The sequence below is a fragment of the Lichenostomus cassidix genome, unplaced genomic scaffold, assembly GCF_008360975.1.
Source record: "Lichenostomus cassidix isolate B80296 unplaced genomic scaffold, HeHo_3.0 HiC_scaffold_852, whole genome shotgun sequence".
NCBI classification, from domain to species: domain Eukaryota; kingdom Metazoa; phylum Chordata; class Aves; order Passeriformes; family Meliphagidae; genus Lichenostomus; species Lichenostomus cassidix.
In genome coordinates this window covers 277,589-305,256 of record NW_028148026.1, presented here as the reverse complement: position 1 = coordinate 305,256, position 27,668 = coordinate 277,589, and the positions used below count along the sequence as shown (strand labels likewise).

General features: G+C 56.9%; 3 protein-coding genes across 7 annotated transcripts in view; 2 read left to right on the top strand and 1 right to left on the bottom strand.

Annotated features, from left to right (window-relative positions):
* Positions 1-27,668, bottom strand: part of LOC146420307 (Fc receptor-like protein 2) — a 71,062-nt gene that overhangs the window by 27,706 nt on the left and 15,688 nt on the right. The window contains exons 1-5 of one of the 2 annotated variants that reach the window (XM_085048382.1): positions 26,956-27,004; positions 26,295-26,315; positions 25,975-26,205; positions 25,564-25,769; positions 3,097-3,119 (exon numbers count right to left, since the gene is read on the bottom strand). The exons of the other annotated variant lie outside the window; for it this stretch is intronic. Of the exons in view, the coding sequence (XP_084904508.1) occupies positions 3,097-3,119; positions 25,564-25,769; positions 25,975-26,205; positions 26,295-26,315; positions 26,956-27,004 (530 nt within the window). Of the gene's footprint in view, positions 1-3,096; positions 3,120-25,563; positions 25,770-25,974; positions 26,206-26,294; positions 26,316-26,955; positions 27,005-27,668 lie in introns of those variants that run through there. 2 annotated transcript variants of the gene reach the window in all.
* Positions 7,824-12,546, top strand: LOC146420309 (Fc receptor-like protein 2). Its single transcript, XM_085048352.1, has 10 exons — positions 7,824-7,844; positions 8,203-8,223; positions 9,016-9,100; positions 9,930-10,199; positions 10,862-11,101; positions 11,187-11,270; positions 11,757-11,778; positions 11,852-11,922; positions 12,009-12,434; positions 12,467-12,546. The coding sequence occupies exons 1-9, from the start codon at positions 7,824-7,826 to the stop codon at positions 12,128-12,130; spliced, it is 936 nt and encodes a 311-aa protein (XP_084904478.1). The 3' UTR covers positions 12,131-12,434; positions 12,467-12,546.
* The window catches only part of LOC146420298 (Fc receptor-like A), a 176,970-nt gene continuing 163,870 nt past the window's right edge, over positions 14,569-27,668 (top strand). Inside the window, exons 1-4 of one of the 4 annotated variants that reach the window (XM_085048391.1) lie at positions 14,569-14,699; positions 15,206-15,226; positions 15,316-15,546; positions 15,797-16,063. In XM_085048391.1, coding sequence (XP_084904517.1) covers positions 14,669-14,699; positions 15,206-15,226; positions 15,316-15,546; positions 15,797-16,063 — 550 coding nt within the window. In that variant the 5' untranslated portion in view covers positions 14,569-14,668. Of the gene's footprint in view, positions 14,700-14,799; positions 15,547-15,796; positions 16,064-27,668 lie in introns of those variants that run through there. The other 3 variants (XM_085048389.1, XM_085048388.1, XM_085048393.1) reach the window with 3 other exon arrangements.

Sequence of the window (27,668 nt, the reverse complement as noted above, 5' to 3'; positions counted from 1 at the left end):
GCCCTCAATACCTTTTGGGTGCCATCACTCAGCATAAAAAGAAAACGGGGGAAAATACCCCTACCACAAATGAGGATTACAATGTTTTGGTGCTGGAATGGTTAGCACCACCCCTTCAACCACGAAAAACGATTCAGGAAAACATAATTACAATGGCAAATCTTATCAAACGTGGCCGCCAAAGGATAAGGGAGATCCAAGGAACATCGCCAGGGGAAATACAAGTACCACTGAAGCTGGATGACCTGAACTGGTATTTACAAAATTCTATGGAACTTCAGGCAGCGTTGCTGGAAGAGGGAACCCTCATCAGTATCCGACCTCTCCAGCCCTCTACGCTGGCATGGATGTCTAATCACCAATGGCTAATAAAGCCATTGCGGTCATCCTCTCCGCTTTCAGGAGAAGTGACTGTTTATACAGATGCTGGCAAACGCTCCCGTAAAGCTGCTGCGATGTAGATGGAGGAGAAGCAATGGCGACACAAAATTATTCCTGCAACATCGGAGGACTCTTTACAAACCTTGGAACTATCAGCAGTGGTCTGGGTCTTTACCAACTGCATAGACCAACCTGTTAACATTGTCACAGATTCTCTCTATGTCGCAGACATTGCTAACAGAATTGAGGAAGCAATGGTTAAGGATGTGCAAAAACGCCGACTAGCGGAATTATTGATGGTGCTTAAACGCACCATTGGCCAAAGGACTGACCCATATGCCGTGTTGCATATAAGAAGTCATCAGTGGTCAGAGGACCTTGGAGAAGGCAATGCCAGAGCGGACCGATTGGTAGCGGTGGCAGAAGCTCCAGTATCTTCCTTTGAGAGGGCCCGCCACGCACATATGAACTTTCACCAAAATGCAAGGGGTCTCCATAAGGGTTTCAAAATTCCACTGGCAGAAGCCAGGGCCATAGTGCGGGCCGGCCCTATTTGTAGTTTTCATAACCAGGGTGTTGGTTTGGGTATGGGAGTGAACCCCAAGGGGTTACAAGCTAATGAGTTATGGCAGATGGATGTAACACATTTCCCTGAATTTGGTAGATTAAAATATGTCCATGTTTGCATTGACACATACAGCCACATGATATGGGCAACATTACAGCCCGGCGAAAGAGCCCGGGATGTTATAAGGCACCTTACTAGTTGCTTTGCCGTATTGGGCAAACCCAAAGCTATCAAAACAGACAATGGACCAGCTTGTTGTAGTGCCTTGGTGAAAAAATACATGTAACTTTGGGATATAAAACATACTACAGTGTAGCAACGTGGGTTTTAGGATTCCATGTGCTCCTTTGTTCCTCTGCTTTGTATACCATTGGTTCATTTTGAAATATGCTCTGCTGTACCTCAAAACCTATTGGTGTGTACCCTCCTGCCCATCTTCCCTTTGTCCTCCTGGGACTGGCTCAGAGAGAGCCAGCCCCTGCCCCCTTTCCTTCCCCTTAAAAGGCAGAGCCTGGATTACCTCGTGGTCTTTCCATCTTTGGGCTGCTAGCATCCCCTCCCTGCCTTGTCTCCCTTCCCCCTTCTCCTTCCCTGCACCCCTTTTCCAGTTACCCCAAATAAACATCCCTAGTAGAACAGAGATGGAGTCCAGTTCTTCCTTCGTATCACTATTTTCCTGCTTGAATTGACGCAGTTAGAAGACTGCCGCCATGCCGCATAACCTCGGGGGCCGCCCGCCCCAGATCAGGTGGGATTTACTGTCCAGGGGGCAGTCGGCCTGTGCCACCCTCCCGGACCGTGATACAACACTACAGGAATTCCTCACTCCCCAACGGGGCAGGCAATGGTAGAACGAGCAAATGCAACAATAAAGGGTTACCTGGCAAAACATAAGGAGGTCTCAGATAGCAGAGAAAGGCTTTCTAAAACCCTGTTTGTACTAAATCATCTGTGTATATTTGGAGATCAGGATTTACCACCTATCTTAATTCATCACAAGGGAGTGGCACAGCCACCGGTACCACGCATGAAGGTCCTATATAAGGACCCCAAAACAGGCATCTAGGAGGGTCCAGTAGAGGTCATATATTCTGGCAGAGGTTATTTTTGTGTATCTTCCTCCACAAGCCCCCTTTGGGTTCCTAGCCGCTGGGTGAAGCCTGCACTTGATCAACCTGGCACGGCTACAGGTGCCCCCGATACCACCGATTGATGAAACACCACGACTGATCCGGCTTCTACATTGTGCCCTTGATCCTATCTTGCGGCAAGCTGGGGTTCCAGTCGAGCGTTGGCAGACTTTATTAGAATTAAGAGATATTATAAATAGATTAGGCTCTGTACCCCCTTACCTGAATAGATACCCTTGTAGAAATTGTGCTAAGCTGTGGTGTCAAGCATGGTTACTTATTAAGTGTGGTATTTGTAAAAAACGGTGGTGGGTCCATCAAGAAGTGTATAATACTTGTTGTTTGGCTTGCATTAATACACGCATAACTCGAATTGACTTTGCACATAACAGGCTGCAACAAGCTTTAGCCGCATTTACAGGGCTGCCTGATTGGCAAGGTTTGCAATTATTTGAATCTGAAGAGCAAAAAGTTATAGCCTGGTTACGTTGGGAGGCCCAAGATGCAGTAAACTGGGCAACATCAAACTCTGGGTCTCAAATTTTGAGAGCAGTGTGCATCGATCGGGCTTTGGAAAGGATCCCAAAGTATTGGGTTATCAAAGAACATGAATGGGAACGCACTAAAAGGCGTTTTGCTCCTGTGCATACTGTGCATGTTAGGGGTTGTTCTAGCAGATGCTACCGATGCAAACGCCAATAATCCCTTCCATTCAATTGAGCCCAGGAAAAATTTGTGGGTCACCTGGGCAAATCAAACACGTACTAGTGCTTTTTGCCTTGCGCTTGCATCAGCCACTAACCCTTTTCGCACATGCTTACTTGGTATCCCAAGCTTTGATAATACTAGCTTTGCACGGTTTTCAACTAACAACTGCTCACAAGCTGCCAATGTTAACCATTGTACTGCTCTCTTGTTGTCGGGTCTTAATACCTCATTGCCATGAGATCTTCAGGAGTTGGATCTCTTGGGGAGCCGAGCTCTTAATGCAAGTGGCAATGAAACAGGCTGCATAACTTTTGGTAGCCCCATAGTGATTCCTAAATACATAAACAACTTCAATAGCTTAAGGAGCATAGAGCAAAGATAACAGTGCAAAAGGGCGATGGCCTATTCGGAATTCCATGGGGTGACTGGGGTATAACAGGATGGCTTCACTATATCTTGCAAGTAGGATTAGTGATTTTACTTGTCCTTGTTGGCATAGCTGTTATTTTACCTTGTGCTTTGCAATGTTTGAAAAAATCATTATCACAGACAGTGAATCAGCTTTGGCTTGCACAAACGCGTAAAGAAAACAGGGGAATTGTGGAAAGCTGGCTTCTAGAGAAGGGACACACTGATGTAGATAGATTGCTACTTAACAAGCCACTTCTTAACAATAGCCATATTCAGCCAACTATTAATTAGAGACCTGCGTCCAATCAGCGATCTAGGTCACCATGACTTTCCTTCAACATGGAGATTGTAGGAGCCATCAAGAATGCGTTAATTGGTAACAAATATGCAGAAATCAGGCACTATAGGTAAACATAGATACATGTTAAGGCAAGTAGCCAAACTTAGGGCGTGGAAGTATATAACCAATAGTATTGTATGATTACAGAATATGCATGAGTTAGTTAACTACACTATAAAATTGTATGCTGTAAATGAATAAACTGAAGCTTGTGGTAAATTCATATTGGATTGTGAAGCCTCCGTTTCTCAGCATTAAATATGCTTTCACAGAGGCATAACTAGCACCTCTAATTGTCCCAAACCTGGCCAGCAGCATGTCCATCACTTTCAGAGCCATCAGAGATTGTATCTGCTGGACTTGGTGAAAAACTTCCAGAACTTTCACTCAGGACACACAGGAGCCATCTTTGTGCCACTCCCCACCCCTCAGACACTTCTTCAGGCCTACCACAACAGCTTTTGAGGAGTTTAAATTTCTCCTAGATGTTAAAGATACCTTGCTGATGTTCTAGGCCACGCAAAACACCACACCTGGTTTTGCTAGTGGGGGGCTACAGAGGTGGCTTCTGTGAGAAGCTGCTGGAAGCTTCCTCCATGCCAAGCAGAGCTAGTCCCTGCTGGCTCAGTGATGGACATGGCTGCTGGCCAAGGCTGGGCCAATTAGAAATGGTGGTAAAACTTCTGTGATACGATGTCTAAGAAGAAATCAAAACAAAAAGTGGTGGCACAGTTGGAATTACAGCCAGAGAAAAGAGGGGTGAGAACCTGTGAGTGGAACAACTCAGCCGAATCCGAGGGCAGGGGAGCAGGAGGGGCAGGAGCTGAGGTTCCTCTGCTGAAGCCCATAGTGAGGCAGCTGTGCCCCTGCAGCCCTGGGAGACACAGGGGGATGCAGAGATCCACCCACAGCCCAGGGATCACCACAGGGGATGCAGAGATCTACCCACAGCCTATGGAGATCCACAGGGATGCAGAGATCCATCTGCAGCCCTGGAGGAGCCCACATGGGAGCAGGAGGATGCCTGAGAGGAGGCTGTGACCCCATGGGAGACCCGTGGAGAGAGGGGCTCTGCTCCCAGGCTACAGCACCCTGTCCTTGAAAGAGTGACCACGTGGCAGTTTGGGGAGAACTCTTGCCTGTAAGATGGACTCACATCGGAGAAGTTCCTGGAGAGCTCTCCTCTAGGGTGGGACAGACCGCACAGTGCATCAGGGGAATGACTCCTGTCCTGAGCAGCAGGAGAAGCCACAGGGGATAAACAAAGTGTTTATCACCCATGGGGACCCCCAATCCTGTCTCCCTGCCTGCTGTGGGAGAAGGTAGAACTAGAAGGTGGGAGGGGTGGGAGGAAGGCGTTTTCAAGAGTCTTATTTTATGCCTCATTATCCTGCTCTGATTTTGTCAGCAATAAATGCAATTAATATCTCTAATTCTGAGCCTGTTTTGTCTGTGAGAGGATTTGACGAGTGATCTCTCCTGGGCATTATCTCAACCCAAGAACGTTTAATTCTATTTTCTCTCCCTGTCCAGCTGTGGAGGGCAGTGAGAGAGCAGCTCTGGTGGGTGTAGAGCATCCAGCTGCCTTCAGCCCACACAAGACAGGAGGGAGGAGTGTCCAGTTCACGTTGTTGAGCAGATTGTTGTTGTCTTTGCAGGAGTTCTGGGGCTCTCTCAGTCCCTTGGCCAGAGGGACAAAATGATCAATTGCTGCATTTCTGGACTGGTTCCCTCCCAGCTGCCCCTGCAGGGTTGGTTTCCACCCAGCCCTGCTCTGAAAACCATCAAAGGCCCTTGCAGAGCCACTGCTTGAGCTCCAATTGTTTTGTGTGCTTCTTGCAGGGCTGAGCAAACCACAGCCAGGCCTTTTTCCCCCACACAATTCTCACCTTAGAGCAGCTCTAAAGCTGTGAGAATCAAAGCCAAGGGAGCCTCAGGTCTTGGCTGCCCCCTGGGGCTGGCCAGAGCAGGGCTGGCAAAAGCTGCTCTTCTCAAGTCAGCTCCAGTTCTCCATCCCAGCGCTGGAGGGAAGGGGGCAGGATGGTCCTCGGATGTTCTGGACAGAGGGGGGACAGTCAGGAGGGTCACAGGTGTTTCATCTGGAGGGTCTCATCCTCGTTCCCAGCACTGAGGCCCTGCAGAGGGAGTGAGGGCTGGTGGTTATGGGAGGTTGTGGGGGTTTCTGTCACTCCTGTGGGGGCTTCTTACCCACAGAAGGGCCTTGGGGGTCTGCAAGATTGGAGGGGAAGGGGCTGCACCTTGGGGCTCCTAAAGGGGGACTGGGGGCTCCCAAACTGAAGGAGGTGCCGTCAAGGGGCACTGTCTTGGTTTGAAAACAAACCAGTGGGAGATCACAAGTCAAGATTGAAATTAAAAATAAGTGAAATAATACAAGGAAAAGCACTGACAAAGTCAGATACAACCTAACACCCTGTTAGGGTGGTAGTAGCAGTCCAACTGAAGTAGTCCAGTTGAAGTGGTGATCCTGTGAAGGTCTAGTCTCCAGCTGAAGATCCAGTGGTAGCTCTGGTCTTCTGGGAACCCAGTAGACAGGGCTAGCTCAGGCAGTTCCAAGGCCAGGTTATATCCAGGTGGGAACACCTGGCTCCTCCCTCCTCGGCAGAGCATCTCACAATGGGATGAGATAAGTCCATGAGTCACACGGTGGGTCCCTGATGGCCCACTGCCTGTCATGCGGGGTGGGTCATTAGCAAGTGATAATAGCTAACGGATGGCCCATTGCCTGTCATCCGGAGTGGGTGATAGCAGCTAATGGCCCACAGCTGGTGGTAATAGAATACTTAACTACATCAATATTGCAACCTAGGACAGGCACATAGAGGGGATGGGGCATTTCCCAAGCTGTGGCACCCCAGAGGTCACAATGCCCCACTGGGGATACTGGGGGTGGACAGAGCCTTCCCTGGACAGTGGATTCCAGGATGTGTCACCCCCAGAACAGGGACCCCGCAGGACAGGACCCCTCTAGATGTACCCCCCGAGGAGTGAACCCACCCACCTCCCTACTCCCCCATCAGACTCTCACCACAAACAGCCTCTTCCTTCTGCTGTAGGAAAGGGAAAATGAAAGTGTTGTGGGGGCACAGACGGACACCTCCACCCTCCACAGCCCGCCCAACCCTCCATGAAACACCTGCACTCCATTCTAACCCTCCCTGGAGTCCCCCCAAACATGTTCCCTGCTCAGTTGCTCCCTGGGATTGCTGAGCCAGGTATTGGGGCAAGGAAAAGTGGGGGTGGTAGTGTGAAAATGTGGAAAATAAGAAAAAAAAGAAACAGAGAAAGGCAAAATCCTCACTTGTGAACGGCGCATGCCTGGAGTACATTGGAGACCCTCAGTATCCTCATGTGGTGCCCCCGAAGCTGGAGGCTTTGCTGTGCCCTGGGTCTCCCCAAAATTGCAGGCACCCAGTGAAGGAGCTCAACCCACATGCCCACTCAGAAACTGCCCATCCCTGGGACCCCCATTGCCCTGGGAACCCAAAAATAGGACCCCCATTCCATAGGTCCAACTTCCCTGGCACCACCATAACAGGATTCCCATGTGCCAGGACCCTCATTCCCTTGATCCAACGGGCCCCCATTCCCCAAGGATCCCCTATTCCCAAGGGTCCCCCCATTTCCCCCCACACCCCTGTCCCTGGGACCCACATGCCATGACTCCAATCCATGGTTACCGTGTTCCCCTGGGACCCCCATCCTTGAACCCCCCTTCATGGGGACCCCCAATACCCAGACAGCCATTCCCTCTGAATCCTCCTCCTCGGGACCTCCATTCCCTGCAGCCCCATTGCCCTGGGACACCCATCCTGAGCTCTCCACATCCCCTGAGCCCCCCACACCTGGGAACACCATGTCCCCATCAAGTCCCCATCATGTCCCCAGCCTGCCCCCAGCCTGTCCCCACCCTGTCACCACCAAGGGCCACCTACATGTGGGTACAAGATGTGACCTCGCTTCCTTCCCCTTAAGCCGAAGAGCCACCACCCAACTGCCCCACCAGAGACCGTTGGTGCAGTCAGTGTGTGACATCCAGCCCAGACGGCCAGGGACACGGGGATGGCCGGGAAGGTGGCACTGCTCCTGTGGGGTGAGTGTCCTGGGCACGGGCCTGATGCCCCAGGGATGGGCCTGGTGAGGCAGAGAGTAGTGGGGAGGGGGCACAGGGGGGCTGCAGGCTCCCTTGAGGTCCCCAGTGCCAGCAGAGCCAGTTCGTGGGGGTGGACACTGGTGTGACTGGGGTCATGGGGTGAGGAGAGGCATCATGGGGCTGGACCAGCTGTGGGTACAGGGACAAGGGGACAGGGACCAGGGTACAAGCCACATGACAGCCCATGGGGACAGATGCCATTGGAATGGCATCATAGGCACAGGGCCATGGGGATGTGGACATGGAGAGAGTTGCTGTGGGACTGGTGAAGGTGACCTGTGCCAGCATGGTGGTGTGACCATGCCCAGGGTGCCCACAGTGTCCCATGTCCTATCTCAGGCCAGGGTGGCCAGTGTGTCCCTGCCCATGAGACCACCGGGCCAAAGCAGTGTCCCCATGGGGACACTTTGGGGAAAACCCCTACACCCTCTCCCCGGGTGCTGCTCTCCCCATGGTGCCACCCCACCTATCCTCTCTCCTTTCTCCTTTCCAGCCCAGACCCTCAGCCTCGCTGGTGAGTCCCCAAGAGATGTCATGTCCCTGCCCCTCTGTCCCCAGCCCTGTGCAGGCCCTGGCAGGCTGGTGTCCCCTGTCACCCACAGGTGCCCAGACAACCCAGCTCCTCGTGGATCCCCCCTGGACACCAGCGGTGCTGTGGGACCGAGTGACACTGACCTGCCAGGGCTTGGGGATCGATGGTGCCACCACCTGGTACAAGGATGGGCAGCGCTTGTGGCAGAATGCAGCTGACCACTTCATTGTCACTGACAGTGGTACCTACAATTGTCAAACACATGGCACTGGGCTCAGCCCCGCCGTAAGCGTATTAAATGGTGAGCAGGGGATGGGGATGGATGGCCCACTGATGGCTCTGGGTGGGCTCTGCTCTGTGGCTGGCCTCACGCTGCTCCTGTGGTGAGAGTTTGTCCCCTTTACACGGGGACACCCCAGTGCTCCCCAGGGCATCCCAGTGGGATGGGAACACCATGGGAACACTGGTGCAATGGGGCCATCCCTGGTCTCCCTGGGATCCTTCCGCACACTGGAGACTCCCCCATTGGTCCCTGGTGCCTTGGGGTCCCACCTTGCACCCTTCTCAAGCCCCTCAGTGCAATGGGCTCCCTCCTGTCCCACAGACCGGCTGGTGCTGCAGGTGCCGGCAGGGGCACTGCTGGAGGGGGACACGGTGACACTGCGCTGCCGGGGCTGGAAGGACACGTCAGTCACTGGGGTGCAATTTTACCAGGAGAAGAAGGAGCTGGGGGAGTCCCACAGGGGGACCAAGCTGTCCCTGCCTCCCTTGAAGCTGCACCACAGTGGCAGCTACCACTGCAGGGGCTGGATGGACTTCGGTCTGTCACTGTCAGTGCTAGTGACAGTGGCAGTGCACGGTGAGCACCCCATAGCTGGAACTCCAATAACCAGACATCCCCACAGCTCCTTTCCAGTGAACTTGGAGTCACATCCCCACCTCCCATCTCCTTCCCAGAGCTCTTCTCGGTGCCGGTGCTGGAGCTGGAGGGTCCCCCTGAGCCCACCGAGGGGTCCCCCCTGAATCTCAGCTGCCTCAGCACCCCCAGCCCCCTGCGGCCCCGAGCCCCCCTCCTGCACCTCTTCTACCGGGACGGGCAGTTGCTGGGGGGCCCGCAGGTGTCCCCGCAGCTCCTGCTGCCCGCCGTGGGGGTCTCCCACTCGGGCAGTTACAGCTGCGAGGTGCGCTCCGAGGGGGGGGCCGTGCGGAAGAGCAGCGCCCGGCTCCGCGTCACGGTGCGCAGTGAGTGCAGGGATGGGCACGGCAACCCCACAGCCTCCTGGCTCCCCCTGCCCTGCCTGACTCTCTCTCTACCTGCCTCCTTGCCTTCTCCAGGTACCTCCCTGGGTCCTCCCAGGCGTCTTCTTGGTCCCTGCATCCCTCTCCTGGTCCCCTCATCCCTCCCCTAGGTACACCTCTCCCTCTCTTAGGTCTCGCCATTATTCAAAGGTCTCACCATCCCTGTCTGGCTCCATGAAACCATCCCTCTGGTCCCATCCAACCCACTACATATCTCCCCTTCCTAATCTTCTGTCCCTCCCTTTTCAAGCCTCCCCATCTCTACGCCCCCTTCTTCCTTACTGGGATCTCCCCACCGCTCTCTGATCCTCCCTTTCCTGAGTCACTCACTGCTCCCTGCTGTCCCCCCATCCCTCCAAGGTCCCCCATTCCCCTTGTCTCCCCCACAGGGATCCCAGTATCAGGGGTGTCCCTCTCTGCACAGCCCCCCAATGGACAGGTGGCACTGGGTGACAGCCTGGTGCTGAACTGCATGGTGGCCGCAGGGACAGGTCCCCTGTGCTTTTCCTGGCACCGGGAGGGCTCGGGGACACCACTGGGCACTGGCCCCCACCTGGAGCTGAACAAGGTTGGGGACAAGGACAGCAGCCACTACCAGTGCCAGGCCAGCAATGGGGACAGCATGGCCGAGAGCCCCACACTGGATGTCACCATCCTGGGTGAGTGGGACCCTCGAGCTGGGGGTGATCCCACCCATGGAATTCCCCATCCCACCTCATCTCCCCCACTCCATCCCCAACCCATCTCAGTGATGCCCCACCACTGGTAATCACTGTCCCAGGTTACTGAGACCATCTGGGTCCAGATATCTCCACCAAGGACATCCCACCCATGGCTCCTTCATCCCACCTGTCACATCCCACACCTGACATCAAGTCCCAGTCACGCTATTGAGGATGACCCTCCTGAGTGAGCGGGACACTTAGCATTGGGGTGACACCTCCTGCAACATGCCTTATCTAACCCATTACATCCCACTTACACTAATCTGCACCCCCACCAGGTGATGGCCACCATAACCCTTGAACATGGTCCTGATTGAGAGGGACCCTCGGGCGTGCAGTCTCTTCCATTCATAGTATCCTTCATCCCACCCTCACCTCACCCTCATCCCGCACCAGGTGATGACCCCAACCACAGTGGGTAACAGCCATGGGTTAAGAGGACCCTCTGTGTCCAGGTGCCACCATGTACAGATTTCCTCATCCCCCACACCGTGTTCCAGCCCCTCCCCCAGCCTCAGCCCCGTCTCTATCCCCGCAGTGCCCGTGGCCAATGCCACCATCACCCCTGGCCCCCCCGGCACTCCATATGCGCACAGGTGACCCCGTGACCCTGTGCTGCTCGGTGCAGGTGGGCTCAGCACCTGTCACCTTCACCTGGCTGCACGATGGCCAGGAGGTGGCCCAGGGTCCCCTCCTGGATCTTGGGGACATCGATGTGGGACATTTTGGCACCTACCAGTGCGTGGCCACCAACCAGCTGGATGAGCACCGTGTGTTCCAGGCGCTCAGCCCAGAGCTGGCCCTGGAGGTGACACCGCGGGGACACTGGGGCACAGGTGGGGTCATATGAGGTATCCGGGGTGTGTAAGACTCCTGAGGTTGGTGGTGACCCTGATGTGTCACCCTCTCTTTCCCCTGCAGTGGCTGTGAACGTCGGCAGGACCCTCCTGTACCTGGTTCTGCTCCTGGCTGTCATCGGGGGCTGTCACTGGTGGCACCACCTGGGTGGGGGACAATGGGGGGGTTTGGGGTCCTGTAGTTAGAGAAAGCCCCCAGAGTGTTGGGAGAGATGGGGCAGCACCCAGAGCTCCTGAGCTGGGGGAAACTGAGACCCCAGTGACCTTGGCTGGGGGTCCTGACCATTTGGGGAGGTATTGGAGGGTCATTCTGGTATCTTGGGGGATCTTTCAGGGGTCCTGTCAGAGTTTGGGGGCTGCCTCTCCCTGCCGGGCTTGCGGTTCTGGGGCTCAGGGGGTCGGGAGCACGAGGGGGCTTTGGGGCACTGTGGTGGTGCAGAACTTCATGGGGTTCAGGTGTTCCTGAGGACCTGGGGAGAATCAGTGTCCTGTGGGAATCGGGGCTGCAGTGGGGATTTGGGGGTCCCGAGGGGATTTGGGGGTCCCGTGGGTGGTTGCATGGAGCTCCCAAGGTGCCAGGAAGGTTCAGGCGTCTCAGGGACCCCACAGTCACCTCCTCCCCTTTTCCCTGCAGCCTCCAGGAAGTCCCAGGACAGGTGAGGGGGGCTCCGGCCATGACTGCCCTTTCCCCTCTCCCCAGACCCCCTCAGACACCCCTGATCCCCGCAGGCCCCCCTCGGAGTCCCCGGAGGAGGGGGAGGTTCTGGACACCCCCATGGAGGGCACCGAGAGGGCAGGGGGTGAGTACGGGAGGTGACAGGGACAAGGAAACATCACCCACAGCTGTCACCCCCATGAGGGTCTCCAAAACCAGTGTCTCTCGCAGGGTCCCCAGGTGGTTCCCCTGGCACTGTCCCCCCTCGGGATCCACAAGTGACCAACACGGAGCTGTCAGGACCCTGTGAGGGACAGCAGGACCCGAGTGTCACCTTCGAGAATGTGTTGTGATCCAAACTGCAGTTGCCCCACCTCTTTTCTTCTTTAATATCTATGCTTCTCTTATTGTGTTGCCTTTCCCCGCCCCTGCTCCTGGCCACTCCCTCGGGGTTTCCCTACCGGTTCCTGTACCCCAACTCTGCCCATATACTGCCCCTGTGCCCAGAGATCACTGGACCAATGTGCTGTCCCCGCCCCCCTGTCTCTCTAGAAAACTCCTGACTGTCCGCCATGATGATGTCTGTGCACATGTAGTCTATGCACCATGTGTGTCCATGCATGTGGATGTCTGTGCACATGTGTCTGTGCATGCGGTGTCTTTGCCCATGCGGTGTCTTTGCCCATGAGGTCTTCGCCCATGAGGCATCTCTGCTCTGGAAGGTCTTTGGCCTCTGGTGCACCATGTGAATAAAATCTTCCATGGACATTGTGCATAGATCCTTCTCACCTCCTTTACCCCTGCAGTGTTGTGGAACAGCAGATGAAACCAGAGCTAGCCTTTTGGCTCCCCGGCTGGTGAGAGCGCAGTGACCAACCCTCGGAGGGAGGGTTTGGTGCACTGAGCTGCTGACCTGGGCTGGGCAGAAATGCTCCCCAGTAAGTTCTGCTGTAACATCCACTAAACTGCAACAAGAATGTGCTGTGACACTGGGGGGACTGAGAGGAACTGGCAGCACTGAGAGGCATCGAGTCTTTCCAGTGGTCATTTATTCCTCTTCACAGCACCCTCAGGGCTCCCCATTCCCCGTCCCACTGCCAGGGGAGCACAGAACCCTCTTCCCTCTCATTGGACTGAAATCACAGCTTATTGATTAAAGCGGGAGAAATGGGGTTTGTTTGTTCAGCTCTGTCTCTTCAGCTCCAGAAGGAGGAGGGTCCAGATCAGGTTGTTGAGCAGACCCTTGAGGGATTTGCAGGATTTTTGTGGCTCTCTCAGTCCCTTGGGGAGGGTGAAAAAATGATCACCTGGGGCATTCCCAGGTGGAATCTATTGGGATCAATTGGGTTCCCTCGCAGCTGTCCCCGCAGAGAGGAAGGAGCTGCAGCTCACTGTTTGTCCCTTGTCGGTGACACCCGGCCCGGGGCTAGGTGACCTGCGGCAGTGCAGCCACACACCCATCGGCATCAGCCGTGCAGCTCCCGAGCCCCTAGGGCCGAGCTGCCCCGAGAGCCCCGGGACGGAGCCGGGGACAGCCTGAGGTGTCCCCCGAGCCCAGCCCAGCCCCGCCGCAGCCCTGCCCGGTGCCCCCCGGTGCCCAAAGCCCCGCAGCCGGCGCTCCCCGAGCGGCTCTGAGCCCCGCAGCTGCTGCGGAGCCTCGGCCGGGCTCAGCCCTGGGGCGGGCGGGGGGCGCCGGGAGGGAGGGAGCGGGAGGCTGGGGGAGAGCAGAGAGCCCGGCAGGAGCCGCCGGGCCTGCGGGAGCGGAGTGCTGGGCTCGGTCACCGGGGCAGGTGGCGCTGCCATGGCGCTGCGAGTGGCGCGACTGTCCCGGGCTGCGGCAGCGACGGTGGCCATGTGTCCGGAGAGGCTGGGACAGCGTGTCCGGAGCCACTGTGGCCATCCGGCCGGGGTCACCCCCAGCCCCAGCACGGCCGCGGGGCAGAGCCGCTGCTCGGTATTTCCACTCTTGTCCCCAGGACAGAACCCCCTGGCTGTGTCCCCCAGGACAGAACCTGTCACCCCCCGTGTGACTCTGAGCACAAACAGCCTCTTCCTTCTGCTGCAGGAAAGGGAAAGTGAAAGTGGTGGGGGTCACAGCCAGACACCCCCACAGGTCCCCCCACGATTCCTGAACTCCCTTCTCCCCCTCCTCAGGGTCACCCAAACCCAATCCCTGCTCAGGAGCTCCCCGGGATCGCCGAGCCGGGAATTGGGGCAGTGCGAAATTGAGGGGAAAAAGGGAAGAAATGGAAATAAAGAGAGGAAAAAGCGCCTGGGGAAGAGGGGAAAGCACAGAGCCAGAGCTCCCCGGAATCTCCTCAAAGGGACCCCCAGGCCATGAGGAGCCCGAGGGGGCTGTGCTGGGCCCTGGGTCACCCCAACATCTGAGGCACCCAGTGCAGGAGCTGTGACCCACATGCCCACCCAGCCACTGCCCATCCCTGGGACCCCCATTGCCCTGGGAACCCAACCATGGGATCCCCATTCCTTATGCGCCCCCTTCCTGGGACTGCTGTTCCCCAGGGTTTCCATGGCCCAGGACCCCCATTGCCAAGGAGCCCCCCTCCCCTTGATTCCATCCCCTGTAACCTCCCTTCCCCTAGGACCCCCATTTCTCTGGGAGCACCACCTTTGACTCTACTGTGTCCCCAGTCGTGGGAACCCGTTGTCCCGCCATGTCCCCAGCCTGTCCCACCACGTCCCTGCCATGTCCCTGCCCTGCCCCCAGCTTGTGGCCAGCCTGTCCCCACCCTGCCCCCACCGCGTGTCAAACACATCCAGGCACGAGATGCGACCTCGTTTCCTTCCCCTTTGGCCCAAGAGTCACCACCAAGGGGACAGGTGGCCTCGGCAGTGTGTGAGTGTGAGCCTGGATCGTTGGGGACACCGGGATGGCTGGGAAGGTGGCACTGCTCCTGTGCGGTGAGTGCCCTGGGCGCGGGCCTGATGCCCCAGGGATGGCCCTGGAGAGGCAGAGAGCGGTGGGGAGGGGACACAGGAGGCTGTGGGGTCCCCTGAGGTCCCCAGTGCCAGCGGAGCCAGTCTGTGGGGGTGGACACTGGTGTGACTAGGTTGTGGAGTGGCTGTAGGGACAGGAACAGGGGAACAGGAAAAGTGAAACAGGAATGTGGGGACAGGAATGTGGGGACAGGCAGCATGAGACTGGGGCAGCTGTGGGACAGGGCACGGGGACAAGGGATGGAAGGGACAAGGACAAGAGGACAGGCACATGGGGTGGTGGGGACAAGAGCTTTGGGGCTGGTAGCGGTGACCTGTGTCCCCATGACCTGTGTCAGCCTGGGGTGGCCACAGTGTCCCCATCCCTGAGACCTCCGTACCACTCCGGTGCCCCCACGGGGACAATTTGGGGACACCCTGTGCCCTGGGTGTCGCTGTCCTGACCCAGCCCTGTCCCTTCTCCCTTCCAGCCCAGACCCTCAGCCTCGCTGGTGAGTCCTCAGGGAGATGCCATGTCCCCATCCTGCTGTCCCCAGCCCTGTGCTGGCCCTGGCAGTCTGGTGTCCCCTGTCACCTGCAGGTGCCCAGACCACCCAGCTCCTCGTGGATCCCCCCTGGACACCAGCAGTGGTGTGGGACAGAGTGACACTGACCTGCCAGGGCTTGGGAACACCCAGTGACACCACTTGGTACAAGGATGGGCATCTCTGGTGGCAGAATGCAGCTGACCACTTGATTATTGATTGGAGTGGCACCTACAAGTGTGACAAACCCGGCACTGGGCTCAGCCCCTCCGTGAGCGTCCTAAATGGTGAGGGAGGTTTGTGTCCCCAGCCTGGCACCTGCGGGGACCCCGAAGGCTCTGGGTGAGCTCTGCTTCCTGGGTCACCCCTTGGTGTGACCAGAGCCTGTCTCCTGCACCTGGGGACATCCCAGAGCATCCCAGTGAGAGGGGACTTCCCTGCCGGAATTGGGGACCCCTGGGATGTTGGAGGTGTCAGAGTGGGGGGTCCCGGTGCCATTGGGACATGCCAGTGTGATGTGTCCCCACTTGTCCCCAGACCGATTGGTGCTGCAGGTGCCAGTGTGGCTGCTGCTAGAGGGGGACACAGTGACACTGCGCTGCCGGGGCTGGGAGAACAAGCCTGTCACCTCGGTGTCCTTCTACCGCGAGGAGGAGGAACTGGGCTGGGCCGTCAATGGGACCGAGCTGTCCCTGTCCCCCCTGCAGCTGAACAACAGTGGTCACTACCGCTGCGGGGGCTGGATGGACTTCGAAGGGTCACAGATGTGGGTGGAGTCGAGGCCGGTGACAGTGACAGTGCACGGTGAGCACCACACAGCCGCCACCCCGACATCCCCACAGCCTCTCCCCAGCGGCTTTGGGGTCACCGTCCCCATCTCCCATCACTGCCTGGGGTCTTCCATCCGTCCTCTACAGACTGACAGGTCACCAAGCCACAAAGGGGGACACCCAGCCCGATTGGAAGTCCCTCCAGTGGCCCCAGGTCACACCACCCCCATCTGCATCCCCTCACCCCTCTCCGGGGTCCCCTATATCCCTTTCCATGTCTCCCATTCCTGAATCTCCCACTGCTCCCTTTCTCACCCACTCGGGTCTCCTCCATCCTCTCCTACATCTCCTCGCTCCGCTCCTCATATCCCCATCACACCCATCTCCCCCCACAGGGGTCTCACTCTGGGGAGTGTCCCCGTCAGCACAACCCCCCCAGGGGACAGGTGGCACTGGGTGACAGCCTGGTGCTGAGCTGCACGGTGGCCGCGGGGACAGGTCCCCTGTCCTTCTCCTGGCACCAGGCGGGCTCAGGGACACCGCTGGTCACTGGCCCCCACCTGCTGCTGAGCAAGGTTGGGGACAATGGTGGTCACTACCAGTGCTGGGCCAGCAATGGGGACAGCACGGTTGAAAGTGACCCATTGATTGTAACCGTCCTGGGTCACCAGGACCCTCGGGCTGGGAGTGACCCCAAACATGGCATCCCCCATCCCACCACCATTTCCCTCAGTCCCCTCCCCCCACACCGTATTCCAGCCCCTACCCCACCCTCAGCCCCGTCTCTGTCCCTGCAGTGCCCGTGGCCAATGCCACCATCACTCCAGGCCCCCCGGCACTCCAGGTGCACACAGGTGACCCCGTGACCCTGCGCTGCTCGGTGCAGGTGGGCTCAGCACCTGTCACCTTCACCTGGCTGCATGACGGGCAGGAGGTGGCCCAGGGTCCCCTCCTGGAGCTTGGGGACATCGATGTGGGACATTCTGGCATCTACCAGTGTGTGGCCACCAACCAGCTGGATGAGCACCGTGTGTTCCGGGCGCTCAGCCCAGAGCTGGCCCTGGAGGTGACACCGTGGGGACACTGGGGCACAGGTGAGATCACACATAGTCACCAGAGTTGCAGGACTCCCAGAGTGACAGGTGATGCTGATGTGTCCCTCTCTGTCCCCAGCAGTGGCTGCAGGGGTCAGTGGGTCCCTCGTGTTCCTGCTCCTGCTCCTGGGTGTAGCTATGGCCTGGCACCGGTGGAACAGCATGGGTGGGTGACAATGGGGGCAATGGGGAGCCTCGGGAGGTGGGAAGCCCTCTAGAATGTGGGGGTGATGGGGCAGCAATCACAGTGCTTGACTTGGGCAGTGCTGAACCTGCTGTGACCTTTGCCTGAGGTTCTCAAGGATTTGGGGCAGTGCTGGAGGATCAAGCAGGGATGTTGGGGATTCTTTCAGGGATCCTGGGGGACTTTGCAGAGTCCCCTCCCATCGGGCTTGGTGTTCTGGAGGCTCAGGATGTCCAGAACACCAGGGTGGTGCAGGGGTTCCAGGACACTTCAGGAATACTCAGGCGTCCTAGGGAGAATTGGGGGTCCAGTTGGGATTCAGGATTTTTGAGTGTGGACATGGCCCTGGGACCCCACAGTCACCCCACCTCCTTCCTTTGCAGCCACCAGGAAGCACCAGGACAGGTGAGTGGGAGGCTCCAGCCATGACTCCCCTTTTATCCCAACCCCCAACACCTCCCATCCCCTCCCACACACCCCCTTATCCCAGCAAGGTCCCCTCGGAGCCCCCAGCCCCCCCAGAGGAGGGGGAGGTGCTGTTCCCTCATGTCGTGATCACACCCAGGGACACGTCACCCAGGGTGTCACCCCCACCCCCATCCCACAGCCACTGTCATTTGCAGCATCCTCCCGTGCCACCACACCCCAGGATCCCCAGGTGACCTACGCAGAGCTGCCAGGACCTCATGGGCGACTGCAGGAACCAAGTGAAATCTAAGGGAATGTGGCCTGGGCCAATTAGAGATGTTGGTTACACCTCAGTGATAACATATTTGAGAAGAAAATCAAAACAACATGCATATATAGTTCATTCTAGCCAGAGAAGAAGGAGGAGGTGAGAACATGTGAGGGAAAACAACATGGAGACACCAAGGTCAGTGGAGAAGGTGGGGAGGAGGTGCTCCTGGTGCCAGAGCCAAATTTCCTCTGCCGGCCATGGTGAGACCATGGTGAAGCACATTGTCCCCCTGCAGCCCATGGGGTCCATGGGGATGCAGAGATCCACTTGCAGCCCATGGGAGAGTGACCCACACTGGAGTGGGTGGATGCCTGGAGGAGGCTGTGATCCACTGGGAGACCCCATAGAGAGAGAGGCCTTGCTCCTGAGATGGAACAGCCTGGCCTCGGAGGTCTGCACCCTGTGGATGAGGGAGCCACACTGAAGCAGTTTTGGGAGGACTGTCTGTCTGTGGGAGGAGCTCACATTGCAGCAGTGTGTGTGCTGCTGCTTGAGAGATTTGGACCCATGCTGGAGAGGTTCATGGAGAGCTGTCTCCCATGGGAGGAACCCCACAGCAATGCAGGGGAAGAACTCCTCTCCCTAAGCAGCACAAGAAGGTTCTGGTGATGAACTGACCCAAACCCCCATATCCTGTTCCCACTGTGCTATCAGTGGGAAGGCTGGGGGCAGGAATGGTGTCTTTAGGGCTTATTTTACTTCTCATTATCCTCCTCTGACTCTGTTAGTAATAAATTTCACTTTGCATCAGCTTAAGTTTAGCCTGTTTTGTCCTTGGAGTGTTTTCTCCCAGTTCCTTATCTCAACTCATCAACCCTTGTGTTTGTCCTGGTCAAGGCCGTGTTTCCAATGGGGTCCTGTTGTAGTGTCCATTGGGCCCTGTTGTTCTTCCACACTTGGCAGCCCCACAGCAGAAGGGTCCTGGAAGCCCAGGCCAGGGATTGAGCTGTGGAACTGCCTCTGTCTCCACAGCAGCTCTGCCAAAGCCCAACATTCCCTTTGGACTCCCTGAGATCCCCGTTCAGGTGCCTGCAGCCCCAAGTTCCCCTCCTTCCTCCCTGCACTCGCTGGTGCCAGGCCTCCAAGGATGTCTGTTTTCCATAGGAAAGTGTCTTAGTTCAAAAGACAAATGTCTGACAAGGAGGGCAGGAATCTTCTTGGAACAAAAAGAAGAGCCCTCTCTCCAAATTATTTTAACTTCAAAACTACAGGGCTTCCAGGAAAAATGTAGAAAATGGAATAACAGTTCTTTACTAGAAAATATATAGAATGGAACAAAACAAACAACACAGTAACAGAAGTTTCCAACCTACTCAGTGCTACTTTTTCCCCTTTGTTGTGGTTATGACCACAGCTAGCAAAGGGCACTGGTGGCTCCAGCGAGGCAGAAGCTGCAAGGACACACTTGTAGTGGGCAGGGTCTGATGTGAGCTCAGAAATTCCCCGGGTGGTAACAACTAACCGGCATCACAAAGAAAGAAGGGGGTGCTCCACCCACAAACCCACACGGCCGTGTCCAGTCTCAGCACTGGATGTTGCCCAAGTCTGAGTCAGCAGAGGCAGCCAGGATCCTCTGGCCAGCAGCGGGCACAGGCAGGGCGGGCAGGCAGAGCTCGATGGCGGTGCTGAGCTGTGGATCAGAAAGCCCAGGGTGAGACCACACGGCTCCCGGCAGCACCACGGACAGCTGCCGCTGATGTGACCCCGAGTGGGAATGGCCAAAACAGCCCCTTGGGAGTGGCCATGGGAACCCTTGGCACAGATTCTGTCAGGAGAGGGGATTTCAGGGACCCCAAAGGACATAGTTGGGCATTGTAGGAGCTGCTGTGGAGATAGAGGAAATTCAACTGCCACAGATTGATCCTGCCTGCCCTGGAAAATGGGGAGGCTCCAGAAAACCCACAGTGCATTGATGACATCATAATGAGGGGGAACATGGCAGAGGAGGGTGTCTGGGGGTGATTTTTTAATGAGTCACTACTCCTGATCGTCTGATTTATGCCCAGAAATGGGTCTTGTAGTTTTAGGTGTAGTCTGGTGGAGGAGCAGGAGCCGGAGGAACTCTGGCTTGGGCTTGGTCCAAACCCTCACTCCCCTGTGCTCAGCTTTTTGGAGCAGACAGGTGTTACATGGTTGCTTTTAGCTAGCTTCGGTTGTGTTTGCTTAGGCAAGAAGATTTTCACTGGCCTGCAGTAGCAATTCTTCAGTGGCTCCTGTTGTTTCTTCTGGAACTGTTTGCCTTGCTTTTGGTCTGAAGATCAGATCATCCCTGGGGAGACGGTCAGCAGGACCTGTGGGGAGCTGCCAGAGCAACTCCGCCCAGCCCTGGACCTCGGGAGAAGCTGAGCCTGAGAAAGAAAGAACTCTTAAAATTCACCAGCCTTGTCTGCAGCATGGAGGAGACCAATGTCAGAGGTTCACCAGGTTCCCATCTGTTTTTTCTCTTCCCCAAGCTGCTGTGTGGACTCTTATTCCCTTCCCTGAGACAAAATTATCTGCCTTTTTTTTTCCTAGCACGTGGCTGGTGAAGGTTTTTTCCCCCTCCCCTGACATTTTGGGTTTGTTTTTGCTGCTGTGGGTGTGGGGTGTGTGTGTGGAGGGTGACATTCTGATGGTTCAATATCTAACAGTTACTTATTTTCCTCCTGTGCCACGTGGGCACCTTGTTTGTCAAATAAACAGACTTTTTTCACTTTCACCTACTAAAAATTCATTTCATATCAGTGGGAAGGGATTGCTGAAACCCTTTTTTCAGAGGAAATGTTCATTCCCAAGCATTCTCTCCCAAACTTTTCTCTAAACTGAGAGAGAGGGTTTTGAGACAGGGAAGAAGAGAATGCAGAGCCTCCTGAAGGCTGCTTTGGTCATCAAAGCAATGAAGGTCCAGAGCCCTGCCAGGTTCCTCCTGGTGGAGGAAACGTGCTGGCATTTCTCCCTTTCCAGGGGTGTTGGAGTTTGGGGAAGGGCTTAGAATTTTTCTCCATCACAGTTACTAAGCAACAAATAGTTGGGTGTTTAGACTCATCAAGTCTTTTGTAATAGACAAAAGGTGTGCTTGGGCAGGGCAGGGTAAGAGACGATCCGGCCCTTGGAACGCTCTCTCGTGGTTCGGACGCTGGGAGGAGAGGCTGCTCTTTGCTTTTCAGCTGCGACCAGAGGAAATCCAACTGTGCCCTGTTTTTTCTCTTCTCCTGGCTGGGTGAGCTTTGATTCAACCTTTTTCCCACTGGGAAGTGCACGTTTCCCCAGGCTGCGTTTCCTCGCAGCAGCTGCCAGGAGAGTCCGGCTGCCTCTGCCGCCTGCTCCCCGCCCTCTGCCACACGAGACCGCGGCGTCTGCTGTGACTGCAGAAATCCTTGCTACCTCGCTAGCTAGCTGGGAGAGAGCCAGCTCCTACCCCTGCTGCCCTGCTTTTTGCCGCTCCTAGCTGCTTTGCCTCTCTGCACTCTTCTCAGCCTGCCCGCCATTACCAGCTGTCTGAGGCTGACCCAACCCTGTGCCACAGCACCACCTGCAGCCGCTCGGGAGTCATCGCACCTGCCCTGCCCGGCTGGGAGCTCAACAGTGCCCCTGCTGCTTGCAACCGTGATTACACCACACGCGAAAAGGCTCAGCAGCTCACAAGTCATCTGCTATTGGTTTCTGATTCTAGTTGTGGTTGCTATTATTGTTATTGCTTGTTTATAGATACTAGTAAAGAACTGATATTCCTTTTTTCCCATACCTTTGCCTGAAAGCCCTTGATTTTTCAAAATTAAATAATTCGGAGGGAGGGGAAAAATCACATTCTCTGTCTTAAGGGAGGGTTCAACCTCTCTTGGCAGACACCTGTCTTTCAAACCAACACAAGGGGCTTTCCCTGGAAATTGTTCCTTTTCTGACCCTTCAGGTTCTGAATCTTGTTGCTGTTGCCGTTGGTTTTCTTCTGTCATTGCTGTTTGCAGGAAATTGTTCTTCTCTCAGCCCTTTGGGATCTTTGCCTTTTGTGCCTCCACAGGGAGGGAAGGGGCAGCAGCCCCTGTGTTGGGGACGATGAAATAGAAAGCCTTATAAATATGATTACCTGGCAAAAGATGCTGAGGATATGGAGACTGAAATGAAGACAAGCTTTGAGTTACCAACCCCAGCTAGTGAACAACTCGAAAACAATGGTACGGCTGACTGAAAGTAATCCCCCTTCTTGATGAAACCATACCCTCTGCTTGCAGGCAGGTCCAAGGGTCAGAGCAGACCCTGCCTGCTTGGCAGAGGGTCCAAAAAGCAGGTTTTAGGGTTTAAAATATAACACCGTATGGTAATGCAATGATTCTTAAAGGTTGTATGTAAATGTTGTAGGATTTGTAGCTTGTTCTAGATTGGTTAATGAGAATTAGAATATTCAACACAGAAGATGATTTATTGTATTGCAAACGGCAGCTCGCTCTCTTGTTATTCATCTCTTCCTGCTCTCTCCCTCTCTCTCGCTCTCTCTTGCTTCTCTGACATGCTTTGGGCTGCCTGGCAGCCCCTAGCAGCTCCCCTACACTCACACTCTTTCACAATAAACCCCATGCTCTAAGACCTGACTTCAGAGATCTCTCGTCTCTGTCCCGACCATCCAAAACCAACAAACAGAGCCTCAAATCCTACAGGATCTAATCATACACCCCTGGTTTTTAGTGGCAACACAAAATTGGAGAATCCCATTGCCAAAACCTGAGAGAGCTGAACAAAGAAACATCATTTCTGCCAGTTTAACCAAAAAGCTGCATTTTTGTCCCAAGAGCAGGGAGACAGGTCCTGTGCTCCCTTGGAATTGGGAAGGGGGATGGGAAGCCACCTGGTGTACTGGGAGCACTGGGAAGGGGGAACGCAGAGTCACTGGGAGCATGGGGGCACTGGGAGGGGGAATGGGGATCCCCTGGGGGTACTGGGAGCACTGTGGGGCGAAAATGGGGAAGTCACTGAGGTTACTCGGAGCACTCGGATGGGGATTGGGGCTCCTCTGCAGGTACTGGAAAGGGGATGGGGGAGCCCCTTGTGCTACTGGGAGGGGGAATGGGGAGCACTGGGTGCTCTGTGCAGCCTCCCATGACTCGTGGCCACCTCCCAGAAAGGATGGGCAACCCCAGAAGCCGTGGAGGAGGAACCCCAAGTGTCCCCAGTGCAACCCACATCCCAGAGCATCACAATTTTGGCTGTAGAATTTCATAGTTGTCACTGGGTTCCCACGGTTGCCCATTCGGCCCCAGCAGCTCCACGTAGGTCGCCTCAGGTTTCTCCACTGGGGGGGCTTCGGGCTCCGGGGGGGCCCTGTGGGGATAAGAGTGTGTGGGAGGGGATGAGAGGTCCTGGGGGTTTGGGCGAGAGGGGGGTCGTGACTGGAGCCCCTCACTCACCTGTCCTGGTGCTTCCTGGTGGCTGTAAAGGAAAGAGGTGGGGGTGACTGTGGGGTCCCAGGAGCCCCCAGCCATCCTTGCGGATCCTGAACCCGCACCAGAGCCTCAATTCTCCCGAGGACCCCTGAGTATCCCTGATGTCCCCCGGAAACCCTGAACTATCCTAGTGTCCCCAACTCACTGAGCCCCAAAATCCCAAGTTCAGCTAGTAGGAGGAACCTCCAAACTCTCCCAGGATCCCTGAAAGAACCCCCAGCATCCCTGCACGACCCTCCAACACCTCCCCAAACTGCCCAGGGCCCTGAGCTGAGGTCACAGGAGGCTCAGCCCCTCCCCAGTCAGAGACTGTGGGTGCAGCCCTGTCACCTCCCTTCTCTGGGGGATTTCCCACCACTCCCGGGGCCCCCATCAACCATTGTCACTCGCTTGTGTGGTGCCACCAGTGACAGCCGTTGATGACACCCGCGAGAAGAAACAGGAACAACAAGGACCCAACAAATCCTGCGGCCACTGCAGGAAACAAAGGGGGACACACAGAAGGGTCACCTGTCACCACAGGGGTCCTGAAACCCTGGTGACTTAAGGACTTCCCTCCTGTGCTCTGTTCCCTCTGTGACACTGCCAGGGACACAGCAGGGTTGAACCCAGGTCGTCCATGACCTGGACATCACAGGCCCCCACAGGGACCCCATATGATCTGACCTGTGCCCCAGTGTGCCCGCGGTATCACCTCCAGGGCCAGCTCTGGGCTGAGCGCCCGAAACACGCGGTGCTCATCCAGCTGGTTGGTGGCCAAGCACTGGTAGGTGCCAGAATGTCCCACATCGATGTCCCCAAGCTCCAGGAGGGGACCCTGGGCCACCTCCTGCCCATCGTGCAGCCAGGTGAAGGTGACACGTGCTGAGCCCACCTGCACCGAGCAGCGCAGGGTCACGGGGTCACCTGGGTGCACCTGGAGTGCCGGGGGGCCAGGGGTGATGGTGGCATTGGCCACGGGCACTGCGGGGACAGAGACAGGGCTGAGGCTGGGGGGAGGGGCTGGAACACTGTGTGAGAGAGGGGCAGAGGGGGGAATGAGGGTGGGATGGGTAGGATGAGGGACTCTATGCATGGTGGCACCTGGAGAGAGAGGGTGCCCTTCACCCATGACTGTGACATACGGTGGTGTTTGCTGACACGCGTTCTGTGGTGGGGATGCTGTGGTGGGAGCATCCAGAGCCAGAGCCACAGCTACCCAGGACTGTGACCTGCAGTGGCAGGGGCTGCGACCTGAGGTGGGATGGGGGATGCCATGGGTGAGTCATCCCCAGCCCGAGGGTGCCGCTCACCCTGGACGGTGACATTCAGTGTGGGACTCTCGGCCACACTGTGCCTGTCGCTGGCCCGGCACCAGTAGTGGCCGCTGTCCTTGTCCCCAACATGGCTCAGCTCCAGGCGGGGGCCAGTGCCCAGCGGTGTCCCCGAGCCCTCTTGGTGCCAGGAGAAGGAGAGGGGACCTTTCCCCATTGCCACCACACAGCTCAGCACCAGGCTGTCACCCAGTACCACCTGTCCCCCGGGGGGCTGTGCCAACAGGGACACTCCCGAGAGTGAGACCTCTGCAGGGGGACATGGATAGGATGGGGGACCCATGAGGTGTGTGGGACTTGGGGTGTGGCAAAAGGGGAGTACAAAGGGGATAGAGGAGATCCCATTGAGGAAGAAAGAGATCCAGGGAGGGGTGGGGTTGATGCAGGCAGGGATGACAGACAAGAGATGGGACAGAGAAGACCCAGGGAGGGATGTGGGGAGCCCAGAGAGGGGTGGGGAGAGCCCAGGGAGGGGCTGGGGGGATGTGGCCCAGGTAGGGAAGGGAGAGCAGAAGATGAAGCTGGGAACTGGATAGGGAGGCCGGGGAGGAGCAGAGGGACCTGGAGAGGGACCCAGGCAGAGATGGAGGGACCTGGGCTGGGAGGGACATGGGAAGGTGTGGATGACCCAGGGAGTGGTGAAGGGAGGGATGAGAGATGCACACAGTGGTGAGGGAACCCTGGGAAGATGTTGGGGTTTCCCACCCCTATTCCCACACTCACTGTGCACTGTCACTGTCACTGTCACCGGTGCCGACTTCTCCCAGCTCTGTGATGGCCCCGAGCTCACCCAGCCCCCGCAGCGGTAGCGGCCACTGTGGTGCAGCTGCAGGGGTGACAGGGACAGCTCGGTCCCATTGAGGCATCCCCCCAGATCCTCCTCTTCACGGTAAAATCGCACCCCAGTGACGGTGTTGTCCCGCCAGCCCCGGCAGCGCAGTGTCACCGTGTCCCCCTCCAGCAGCACCTGCGCTGGCACCTGCAGCACCAGACGTTCTGTGGGACAGGGGGGACTTGTCACATCTGGGGACTCTGTGGGAGGCACCAGGGGTCCCCCATTGCCAGGATGGCAGTCTCATTGTACTGGGATGCTCTGGGATGTCCCCGTGTTCAGGGGATTGGCTCTCGTCACATGGGGGTGTGACACAGAGCTCACCCAGAGCCCTTGGGGACACCGCCAGGGCACCCATCGCCCCCTCACCATTTAAGATGCGCACAGGGGGACTGAGCCCGGTGCCAGGTCTCTCACACGTGTAGGTGCCACTCTCAGTGACAAGGAAGTGATCGGGTCCTTTCTTCCACCAGTGCTCCCTGTTCTTGTACCAAGTGGTGGCACCAGAAGTCCCTGAGCCCTGGCAGGTCAGTGTCACATTGTCCCACAGCACCGCTGGCGTCCAGGGGGGCTCCATGAGGAGCTGGGTGGTTTGGGCACCTGTGGGTGACAGGGGACACCAGCCTGCCAGGGCCATCGTGGGGCTGGGGACAGCAGGGCAGGGACATGGCATTCCCCTGAGGACTCACCAGCGAGGCTGAGGGTCTGGGCTGGAAGGAAGAAGGGAAAGGGTCTGGGTGGATGCGGCACTGCAGTGACAGCAGAACCCAGGGCATGGGGTGTGGGGGTTGTCCCCAAACTGTCCCCAATAGGACATCAGTTCTTGTGAGAAAGTGCTCACAGATGATCCTGAACAGATCTGGAGAGGCTGGGGAACATGTCTGTGTCACAGCTGCCCATGCACCAGATCCATGCGGCGTGGACATCTCAGGGACAGGGACACTGCAACCACCCTGGGCTAGGGGCATGGGGACACTGTGGACATGGGGACACCACAGACATGCCATGCTGCCACAGGTCACCCCCACCAACCCCATGGCTTATCCACAATGTGTTTGTCTCCTTATCCCTGTCCTCTTATACCTATCCCCCTCTCCCTGTCATGACAGCTGTCCCAGCCCCATTGAGCCTGTCATGATATCCTTGTCCTCAGATCTTAGTCCCCTCATTCCTGTCCTCCCATTTCTGTCCCCACAGACACCCCACAACCAGCGTCCACCCCCACAGACTGGCTCTGCTGGTACTGGGGACCTCAGGGGACCACACAACCCCCCTGTGCCCCCTCCCCACTGCTCTCTGCCTCACCAGGGCTCATCCCTGGGGCATCAGGCCTGTGCCCAGGACACTCACCCCACAGGAGCAGTGCCACCTTCCCGGCCATCCCGGTGTCGCTGGCCATCCCGGTGTCGCTGGCCATCCAGGCTGACTGTCACACGCTGCTGGGGCCACCTGTCCCCTGGGTGGTGGCTCTTTGGCCAAAGAGGAAGGAAGCGAGGTCACATCACCCACATGTAGGTGGCCCTTGGTGGGGGCAGGGTTGGTGTCAGGCTGGCGACACAGAGGGACATGGAGGGACTGGGGGGCTCTGGGGATGTGGGGAGCTAAGGATGGATTTCCATAGGAACGGGGAGGGGCAGAAATGGGATCCCTGGGGAATGGGGCTTCTCAGGAAGGGGAGACAAAGGGGATGGTATCTTGGTGAATGGGGTCCCCAAGGGTGAAGGGGAAACGGGATTGAGGTCCCAGGGGTGCTTGGACCCCAGGGATTTGGGGTGATGTGATGTGGGCCCTGCTATGGGGAGTCCTGGGGGACTGTGGAGCCCATGGGATGGGATCAAGGGGAGGGCAATGCTGGGCAATGGAGGTTCTGGGAAATGGGCATGCAGGGATGGGGGTCACCAGGAGGGGGACCTAGAGAATGAGGTCCCATAGTTGGGTTCCCAGGGGATTGGGGCTCCCAGGGATGGGCAGTGGCTGGGTGGGCATGTGGGTCACAGCTCCTGCACTGGGTGCCTCAGATTTCAGGGTGACCCAGACAAAAGCACAGACCCTGATGATGTTCA